Consider the following 11094-nt stretch of genomic DNA (forward strand, 5'->3'; position numbering starts at 1 on the left):
ACGTCTGAGTGAAATAATTTTCGGACGTCACTTGGAGTAACGTCCCTTTCTAATTCTAAAGTAATTTTTTAACTCGGACGTCACTCCAAGTGACGTCCCAGTTTAAATTAAAGAGGGACGTCACTCCAAGTGACGTCCGAGTTTAAAATCTATTTTTTTTACACTCTTCCATTGGAGAGTATAGAGTGTGGATATTTATAAGCTATACAATACTATACAATTAGAGGTGTAAAATCCTAATGGCACCTAGGTGGAGGTGTAATTTTACACCCCCCATTGGAGATGCCCTAACAAAGTAGTATTCAACAACTCTCCAAGCAACAACCCAATTCAATTAACAATATCAACATAAACAAGCATAACAAGACTATGTAATGAACAAACATACACAAGACGATGATTTATCGTGGTTCTGCAATGTGCCTCGTCCACACTGCAAAATCGATGGTTCCACTAGATGAAGAAGAAAGTTACAAGAGGAATTGTTTTGATTGTACACAACAATCAACTTTCAATCACTCACAAAGAATGCTCTCAACAAGTTTTCTCTTTTTCTCACTCTTAGAAACACTAGAAAAAGTTCTCTCAACAATCTCACAAAGAAATTGTTCTCAACTCTCTCACAAAGAAAAAGTTGGTTAGGTCGAAACCCTAACTTATGTTTTATACTAGTCCAAGATTTCAGTGTGAAATCTCAATCTTGGTTTGCTGTGAAAGGAAAAATCGGACGCATGTGTGTGGAGCCCAGAGTGCGCCCGCGCCCTTGCCAGGCATGTCTGAGCGCGAACCCGCACCCAACTTCCAGTAAATTTGCAAGCTGACAGATAGTCGCAAAAAATTTATCTTCTTTTCAGAGGGGAGGGTGTGCTCCCCTTGGGCTTTTTCAGGCCCAAAACAACAAGCCATTAACTTGTAATCACACCAAATAAAACTTAAACTAGTAAAATTTGTCCATGTAATTAGGGACTATGTGAGGTGTCTAGTATATTTGGCATTATTATTATTTCTTTTTTCTTTTCAAAGTTTGTATTCATCATTTTCTTATGTACTAAACTAATTCCGCTTCAGGGAATCAATGGAAGCAACAAGCAAAACAGAAGGTATGGAAGATGCACAACTCAATTCACCTTACTATGAATATGAAGAAGAAATGGAAAATGATTATATGCTTCACTATCCCATATTGGAGTCTGTTTTCGTGCTTAGGCCTCATAGAAAGAAACAAGCAACAACTCCCTTGGAACATAATCCAAAACATGTTTTCCAGAATTCCTTTACAATCTCTTATGCAGTTTGAGTATGTTTCGAATAGAGTCTGTCCGTTAACCCAAGATCCTCAGTTCATCAACTTGCAACTTAATAGTGCTCTTCGCCAATCATCTATCTTTATACTTGCAAGTACAACTCGATTTAATGATCCTAAGACCACAGGAAGCTTATATTTAGTACACAAGGGAAAACATCATAGTGGAAAGGCCACAAGGGGTGGAAGACTACGTGGATTCCAGTTGCTGATGAAGTGCAATTGCATGGGGAACTGAAAATAGTTGGTTCTTGTAATGGATTACTTTGCTTATTATCAACGATACGTGCAGACAGTCTCCAAATCATCATATATAATCCAATTACCCAAGAGAGCAAGACTTTGCCTGCACTGGAAAAAGAGTTCCCTTATTACGGAGGAAGTATTAATTTTGGTTTCGAAGCCATAAGCAATAAGTATAAGGTTGCCGTAATATTTCCTCGCACTGAGAGCATGGTATGGAGGGTTGTATCATCACGTACTCTTGGTGGAAGTTCATGGAGAAAACTTGAACTTCCTTGTCAATTTGACTTTGTGGAATATAACATTTGCAATGAGAAGTTTGAAGAAATTGAGTTCATCGTACTAGCAAACAGAAAATTCTTATTTGATTTAAAATTTTTATCTGGTGATATACCTAGAAATTTTGATGTGCTTTCTTTTGTGCCGAGCTTTGTCTCACCTAACCTTTAAACCTTTTCAAGTTTTAAGGAATAAATTCAATCTGATTTGTTTTTGTTCAGCCAATTTATTTGGATCTCATCACGATTTGTGACATATTTTATAAAAATCTCCAGTGTGACCAGTAAGGGTGTCCATGTGTTGGACTTGCCTATAACCTCATGTTTGCTAGAACTGAACAGAGATTTCAACATCTTTACATCCATTGTGGGCCTAAAAGATGAGTGAGTATACAAGTCAATTTACAAAGCTAAGTAAGTTTAAACGATCTCATTTTCTCTGTTATCAGTTTTTGTTTTTTCTTATCATTTTATTTTGCTAGTGACTATCTGCGTATCCCTTTGAATTTCAGACTGATGTTGCAGGGCAAGAGTTCTTGAAGTCTGCAAACTGCAGCTAGTGTGGTGTAAACTGTAAAGGATGAAGGATGGCTTAAGATGATAAGGAGCGAGACAAAGCATATATAAGGAATATCGTTTCTGTAGCCTAGTTTAGAACTCATGTCTTCAAGGAAGGCCCGAACCCCTGATATGCGAAGCATGAATTTGACTTGTTAGTGCTTAATGTACTATATTGTGATTCGTTTAAGTTAATTAATTATAATTCACATAGCTTAGTTAGTATGTGCATATCTGTATGTAGTTGTGGATGGATGTAAGCAGCTGGCTAAGTGTAATGCCTTTCTGAAAATAACAATGAAAACGAAGCCACAACCTACATATCTTACAAAAATTAGAATTAGAATGCATAATGTACAGAAGAAAGCTCATCCAACAAGTGAAAATGCAGGGGATCTCAAGTTATAGAAGGAGCCTGTTTTTGAAATCTTGTCAAGCAACCCCTATAAAAGAAGAGTTTTACTAATATAGGAAGAGTCGAGATACATATATTTTAGCAAAAAGCTGCCAGTTCCAAAAAAAAATAAGGGTTTTACACGGTATGACTACTATCAAGTAGACATGAAGTGGATAAGCCCTTGCTTTGAAATGAAGCCAACCTCTCTCTTTCTCAAAATCCTTGGGAAATCCATTTCCACTCATCCCCAACACCACCGAATCCCAAAACTTCTCTCACACACCATTACATTTAACAAATCTTCCTTGTGCAAACTGGGAAGAATCTTTCGTATTCTTCAGCAACAGGAAAAACTGAGGGTATGGTATGCTTTTATTTTTATTTTTGTTTTTTGGCGAAGATTGAATATGTGACTAGTATGAAATTTTAGCTACTGCATTGTTACTTTTGCAGATGTCTACACTAAAGTTGCAACTTGCAAAGGTTAACAAAACAGAATTTGACGATCAATGGTAATTTGCTATCTAGACTTACTTCATTTATTGTGTCTATGTTCGTGGACATCGTCATTGTCTTCTCTTGCTTGTTTCAAATGAATATTTCGTCAAAATCTTCATCGTCTTCTGTTGCTTATTTTAAAATTATATTCAGTATACAGAATCAAGGTTTATTTTGTTTATGAATGCCTGTTGTACCTAGCAATTGGTGAAGCCCCGAGAAAATTCTTATTGTGATATTTTTTTATATGACTGAAGTAAATTCTGTCCATAGATTTTGAGACATGCTTTGAGGGTCTAATTGATATATTCCGCAATGCTATTTCTAAAATTTTCAATTGTCTTCAAGATTCTTTGAAGAGCCAACTTTCTCATATATTAATTCAATTTCAGGGAACCATTGGAATCACAATATACAATCGGGTATGCTCATTTTGGAAACAGAGTTCCTGGTTTCAGGTCTCATGATCTCAACTTAGAACTGGTGTATGTGATTAGGCCTCGTCGTAGGCATGCTAGAACAAAACAACAACTCCACTGGGGTATAATCCGTAAAATGCTTTCCAGAGTTCCTATACAATATGTTATGCACTTTGAGTGTGTTTCAAAGAGTTTTTATCGATTATCCCAAGATCCTCATTTCATAAAATTCCAACTAAATAGTGATTTACGTCAACCACCTAGCTTTATACTTCCAGAAAATCCTGGTAAAAGCAGCTTATATTTAGTGCACAACTGCACAAGGGAAGACATGGGGGAAATGCCACAGGGATGGAAGACCACATGGCTTCCAGTTGCAGATAATTTGCAAATGAGAGGTAAGATTGCTATTGTTGGTTCTTGTAATGGATTACTTTGCTTATATGAGCAGTATAAAGACAGTCCTACAATCAACATATACAACCCAATTACTCAAGAGAACAAGACCTTGCCTGCATTCCGTAAAAAGTTTCCTTATATATATGGCCATTGGGATAATTCTGAACTGGAAGAAGTATTTCTTTTGGGTTTGATGTCATAAGTAAATTTTTTTTTTCCGATGCAATATGTCATAAGTAATAAGTATAAGGCTGTTGTAATATTTCCGCACCGAAGAGAATGGTATGGAGGGGTGTATCATTAGCGTTGGTGAAAGTTCCTGGAAAAAACTTAATCTTCCTTGTGAATTTGACTTTGTGGACTATATGCGTGGAAGAAGGAACTCGGTTTTCTACAATGGCTCATTCCATTGGGTTATTAAGAAAGAAAATGACTCGGCATCCGTCAATCACATCCTTGTTATGGACATTTCAACCGAGAAGTTTGAAGAAATTAAATTCAATGTATGGTTCTTTGACAGAAGATGGTCTTGATGATCTAAAATACTATCTAGTCAACTTTGGGAAGTCTCTCGCCTTAATTGTATATATAATCCTCAAGACCCACAGATGGAAATTTGGCTCTTGGTGGATTGTAAGAACGGAACTTGGATTCATCAGTCGACGCATGACATGGTTTCGTTCTTAGGAGACAGTTGTAGAAAAGTTTATAAGGGGGACAGCAGGTTTGACTGCAGAGTCGAAGGCTTGGTTGGGGATGATGCTTAACTCTTGGAGCTTTTTTACTGTGATGCTAGACCGACCCACTTATTTATTCATAATCATATTTACATAGAGATACGTGTTCATGTATATTGCAATGCAAACGAATATTATCCAAATAGTGAGTTGCAATAGTAGGTCTAAAAAGTAGGTGTTTTAGACCTATTACTAGATTTTGGATCCGGGCATACGCCAGGAATCTATTAAATATTTTGTGTGCTGAAAATGCTTTACAAAATATCTCACACAAATTGTCAAATAAGAATATATTTTTATTGAAAATAAACCGAAATACGTTAATGACTAGCGATTATGGTGCATAAGTACTTGGAAACTAAGGGATCAAATTGAGATAGCCTATTCACTTTCCAAGTGTTTATGCACCATAATCGCTTCTCATTAACGTATTTCGGTTTATTTTCAATAAAAATATATTATGATTAAAAAATTTGCTGCCGTAATTTTCAAATAAAATTATCTTCAACTCGATCTAGCTTGTACAATAGTTTTATTAGATTTATGGTGATTTAGCAGCAAATTTTCGAATCAGAATATATTTTTATTGAAAATAAACCAAAAATACGCTAATGAAAGCGATTATGAATGCGTAAGTACTTGGAAACTAAATGATCAAATTGAGATAGTCTCTTCACTTTGTGGTTTAGAATATTAATCCGTAATTTTCAAATGAAATTATCTTAAACTCAATCTAACTTGTATAATAGTTTTATTAGATTTATGGTGATTTAGCGGTAAATCATCACCGTTCGGCTTACATACTAATGTGTATAAATCACTAAAACATATTGATTGTTTCCATATCCTCAAAGAATACACTACTCCCACTTAAAAAGATTTATCACATGAACGTGTCCTACGAATGGGTGTTGTTATATTAAATTATTCTAAAAAATATTAGCAACTATGCATAGCTATGAGATATGAAAATTATATTAATTATTCATTTAAATTTCTTGCACCACTCTCTATAAAAATGAAGCATCAAACCTTGATAAAACTCACCAACTTCTTTTTATTGTTAGGTTTAATAATTGAAGTTTGATTGAAGTTTTGTGAAAATGCCCAATGTGGCGAAGATAATATTGAAGCTACTTGAATAGCAAGACATTCCCAATCACAATAAAAGAATTATAATAAACACTACTTGAAATGCAAAACTATATTTGTCAAAACATTTATTCCCCCTATGTATAATACAAATATGTTTTAGGGTTATTAGTTCAATGCATTTGCATCAAGTTTCTGATTTTTCATTAATTATTCTTTGAGGTTAGTTTAATGTATTACGTTGCATCCAGTTTTCAATTTTTCATTAATTATTCTATGAGGTTAGTTCAATGCAGTTTCATCAAGTTTCCGATTTTCTGTTAATTATCATTTGAGGTTAGTTCAGTGCAATTGCATCCACTTTATGATTTCCCGTTAGTTATTCATTAAAAGGTTAATTCAGTATAGTTGCATCTAGTTTTCGATGTTTCATTAATTAGTGTTTGATATTAGTTCATTGCATTTGCATCCAGGTTCCAATCTCCCGTTAATTACTCTTTGAGGTTAGTTCAATACATCTGCATCCAGTTTCTGATTTCCCGTTAATTGTTTTTCTAGGTTAGTTCGATAGTTTACAATTTCTATACAGTTTGCATATATGTAAAAGTCTATTTTTATAAACTCACTCTTGTTTTGGGTTCCTAATTACTCGTAATTACTCATGTGAGGAGGCTAAAAAAGTGAACATTTATGCTTTGAGGTCAGTGCGATGCAGTTATATCCGACTTTCGATTTCTAGTTAACTATTTTTTGAGGTTATTTCAATGCATTTGCATCCAATTTTGGATTTCCCGTTAGTTAATTTCTGATTTTAGTTTAATGCAGTTGCATCCAATTTTTAGTTTTCCGTTAATTATTCTTTGAGGTTAGTTCAATGCAGTTGCATCCAATTTTCGATTTTATGTTAATTGTTCTTTGAGGTTAGTTCAATGCATTTGCATCAAGTTTCCGATTTTCCGTTAATTATTTTTTGAGATTAGTTCAATGCAGTTGCATCAAATTTATAATTTCCCGTTAATTATTCATTTAGGTTAGTTCAGTACAGTTTCATCCATTTTTTAATGTTTCGTTAATTAGTCTATGAGATTAGTTTATTGCATTTGGATCCAGTTTTCGATTTTCCATTAATAACTCTTTAAGGTTAGTTCAATACATCTGCATTTAGTTTTTGATTATTTATGCTTTTAGGTTAGTTCGATACAATTATATCCGGTTTCTGATTTCCCGTTAATTATTCTTTGAGGTTATTTCAATGCATTTGCATTTAGTTTCCGATTTCCCACCAATTATTCTATGAGGTTAGTTCAATGCAGTTGCATTCGATTTTTGAATTTTTGTTAATTATTTTTTGAGTTAAATTCAATGCATTTGCATCTAGTTTCCAGTTTTCCATTAATTATTATTTGAGGTTTCTTTGATGTATTTGCATATCGTTTCCGATTTTCCATTAGATATTTTTCAAGGATTTGCATCAAATTTCTAATTTCCTGTTAGTTACTCTTTGTCGTTAGTTTAATGCAATTTGCATAAAATTTCTAATTTCCCATTAATTACTCTTTGAGCTCAGTTATGTATTTGAATCCAGTTTCCGATTTCCTTATAATTATCTAATGTGGTGTATAATACCAACTTCTAATGATCCATATGTAGTGTCGTTGCAAACATGACATAAAAAATAAATTATGCTTAATTTACTATGTGCATAGGATCATCGAAGATTATCCAGTTCCCGATTTCTCGTTAATTATTATTGAAATTATGCATGACTCACTACGTGGAATCTTCAAAGATTATCTACGAACGGGTGTTGTTATATTAATTATTCTGAAAAATATTTGCAAATATGCATAACTATTATATATTAATATTATATTAATTACTCACCCAAATTTTTTATAACGTGAAAACCTCACTCTCCATTAAAAAAAAAAACTCACCTTTGATAAAATCCTTCAACTTTATTTAATTGTTTAATAATAGAAGTTTGATTGAAGTTTTGTGAGATTGCCTAATAAGGCGAAGTTCATATATATTGAAGCTACTTGAATAACAAGGAGTTCACAATCATACGGAAAGAGATAAGATAAATACCATTTTAAATGCAAAATTATACTTATCGAGACATTCCCACAACATATAACCCAACTATGTTTTGAGGTTAGTTCAATGCATTTGCATTCAGTTTCTGATTTTCTGTTATTTATATTTTGAGGTTAGTTCAATGCAGTTGTATCCAATTACCAATTCCCGTTATTTATTTTTTGAGATCAGTTCAATACAGTTGCATCTAGTTTCTGATTTCTTATTAATTATTCTTTTCGGTTAGTTCAATACATTTGCATCCAATTTCCAATTTTTTGTTGTTAATTGTTATATTATTTGAGGTCAAGTCAATGCATTTGCATCTAGTTTCTGATTTCCCGTTAATTATTTTGTAAGATTAGTTTAATGCATTTGCATCCATTTTTCAATTTCTCATTTATTATTTAATAAAGTTGCATTTTCATCTAGTTTCCGATTTCCCGTTAATTATTGTTTGAGGTTAGTTCAATGAGTTTGCATTCAGTTTTCGATTTTCATTTAATTATTTATGGAGGTTTTGCATCCAATTTATTTTTTTAGATTAGTTCAGTGCAGTTGCATCCGGTTTTTGATTTCCCGTTAATTATTTTTTAAGATTAGTTCCACGCATTTGCATTATGTTTCCAATTTATAATTAATTTTTTTTTGAATTTAGTTCAATGCAGCTGTATTTAGCTAGTTTCTGATTCTCTATTAATTTAATCTTTGAGGGTTAGCTCAATGCATATGCATCCAATTTCCGATTTTCTGACAATTATTTTTTGATGCTAGTTTGATATATTTGCATCTAAGTTTTAATTTTCCGTTAATTATTCTTTGAGGTTAGTTTAATGCGGTTCTATCCATATTCAGATTTGTTATTATTTACTTTTTAAGATTAGTTTAATGCTTGCATTTGCATCCAGTTTCCGATTTCCCGTTAAATATTAGTTACGTTGAGGTTAGTTCGATGCATTTGCATCCAGTTTTCAGTTCCCCATTATTATTATTATTATTATTATTATTATTTTTTTTTTTTTACATTAGTTTCAATCAATATTATATATATTTTAAAATATTTGTCATTATTGTTTTGCCGTTATTTTTTTTTTCATTTTCTATTATATATTTTGTGATGTTATTTTTTGTATAATTGTTTTTAACTATGTTTTGAGCCATGTTAAGGATATATTTGAAATAAGTCGGTGTTTTATCATAGACCCTAAAATTATATGATTTGTAATAGGGAATTAGTTTTTATAAATCACCTATTTTTTTGCATTTTTTTTTATTTGATCAAATATATAATAATTGGAACACTAAAAGTGTTTGATTCGTAATAGGAAATTACTTTCTACACATCACCTATTTTTTTAGCAATTTTTTTTTTATTTGATCAAATATATAAGAATTGGAAATACACTCAAACTTTCTAAATACAAGAATTAGAAATACACTCAAACTGTCTAAAGAGGTTCAATATACGTGGGATTATAGGCTATTAGAAAATATTATCTTTCATACTAAAGTGCCACATAGGATAGAGAAAAAGCTAACTCTCATATTAGAGTGCCACATAGGAGAGAGAAAATCCTCCTTTAAAGGTCTCTGCTTTAGTATATAGATAATAGATTTTTGATCCAGTAAGCCATCATCTGGTTCTCTACAAACCAGGAGACAGAAAATTCCTCTTTGATGTTGACTTTTTCTCTGGTGCTATTCGTAGGTACTTTGATGTTTTTTCTTTTCTGCCGAGCTTTGTCTCCCTTAACCTCTAATCCTTTTCAATCGTTCTACTTTATGCCATGTTCAGCCATTCTATATTTTTAGATAAAAGCACGCTAACTGATGTCTTTTTTTTTTTTTTTTGCACATTTCTAGCGACACTCATATACTGGTTCACAGATTCTTTTATACTATTAGGCCAAATGGTATAAAATCCAAGTTATAGGTAAGAACTAACTATCAACTTAGTGATCCAACTTTTTCCGATTTGGTGATTGAACTTTTTTTTTCATTTAATTTGACCTCTACTTTCAATATATATATTTTTAACAGACGTCAATTGATTTCTTAAGTGGCATTGAATCCATTGATATTATATTTCTTCCAATTTGAAATAATAACATGTAAAGCCAACTAGGGTTAAAGTTAACACTAAATAGAAGATATGGTGGTCCTCACATATTCATATAGCGTGGAACATTGAATAATTTCTCTTAGGCTGAGTCCAATGGTTTGGACCGCTAAAACAGCAAACCAAAATAGCATTGTATATGTGGTTAGCGGATAATGTTATTCGACCCAATGGGTTTTCTTTTACCTGCCATTGGCATAGGTGTGTAGCAAAAGCCCAAAAACAGTCACCCCATCTAGCCGCCACTCACACTGGCGTGTAGGAGAGAAAAAATTTCTATTGTAACCGCCATTCACTACACACTGGCGTGTGGCTCTTTGTTTTTTCATGCCCTCTCTATTTTACCCTTTCTCCCATCTCTCTCCCTCTTCTAACCACCACAGTGATAGGCGTGTAGATTTATTTCGAAATTAAATCGAATTCTAACCGCTACCCACAGAGGCGTGTAGATTTATTTCAAATTTTTTCTAGGGCCGCCACTCGTTCTGGTGGCGTGCAGAGCATACGATATATTGTTAAAATTGACTGTATACATAGCGAAACTTATACCGATAGCGTTAGCAGGTTAGCAATTTCACGCACCATTGGATCACAATTTACGTGATATTTGCCTATTTGGTGTTTTGTTGCACCATTGGACTTAGCCTTAGAGTCCTGATAAGGAGAGATCGATCTCTCCTCACCAAGGAGCGCACATGATTGTAAACCATTAGATAGGATCTAAAAACGAAAACACAACTATCATTTTGTTTGGCGGTGACGTGGCTGGCTATGACAAGAGAACCAACAAAATTTCATGAAAAATTACAAATAAAATGACACTTCAGCCCTCGTCTTCTTCGCCTTCATCTCCTCAACTCTCAGCCCCTTGGCATAAAAAACTCTCAACCTTTATGCGTGTTACAAATTTAAGCAAACTAACACCCATAAATCAATCGTGAGAATTTTGCAATGTTGGATAACCAGTAAAAT

General features: G+C 33.2%; 1 protein-coding gene across 1 annotated transcript; it reads left to right on the top strand.

Moving 5' to 3' along the window:
• The first annotated feature begins 2725 nt into the window (after positions 1 to 2725).
• Positions 2726 to 5094, top strand: LOC147517337 (uncharacterized). The gene is made up of 3 exons (XM_086594674.1): positions 2726 to 3138; positions 3233 to 3291; positions 3670 to 5094. Exons 1-3 carry the CDS (start codon positions 2944 to 2946, stop codon positions 4295 to 4297), a joined length of 882 nt encoding a protein of 293 aa, XP_086450800.1. The 5' UTR covers positions 2726 to 2943; the 3' UTR covers positions 4298 to 5094.
• Positions 5095 to 11094: the final 6000 nt, after the last annotated feature.

Source organism: Coptis chinensis, chromosome 2, assembly GCF_015680905.1.
Source record: "Coptis chinensis isolate HL-2020 chromosome 2, ASM1568090v1, whole genome shotgun sequence".
Classification (NCBI taxonomy): Eukaryota; Viridiplantae; Streptophyta; class Magnoliopsida; order Ranunculales; family Ranunculaceae; genus Coptis; species Coptis chinensis.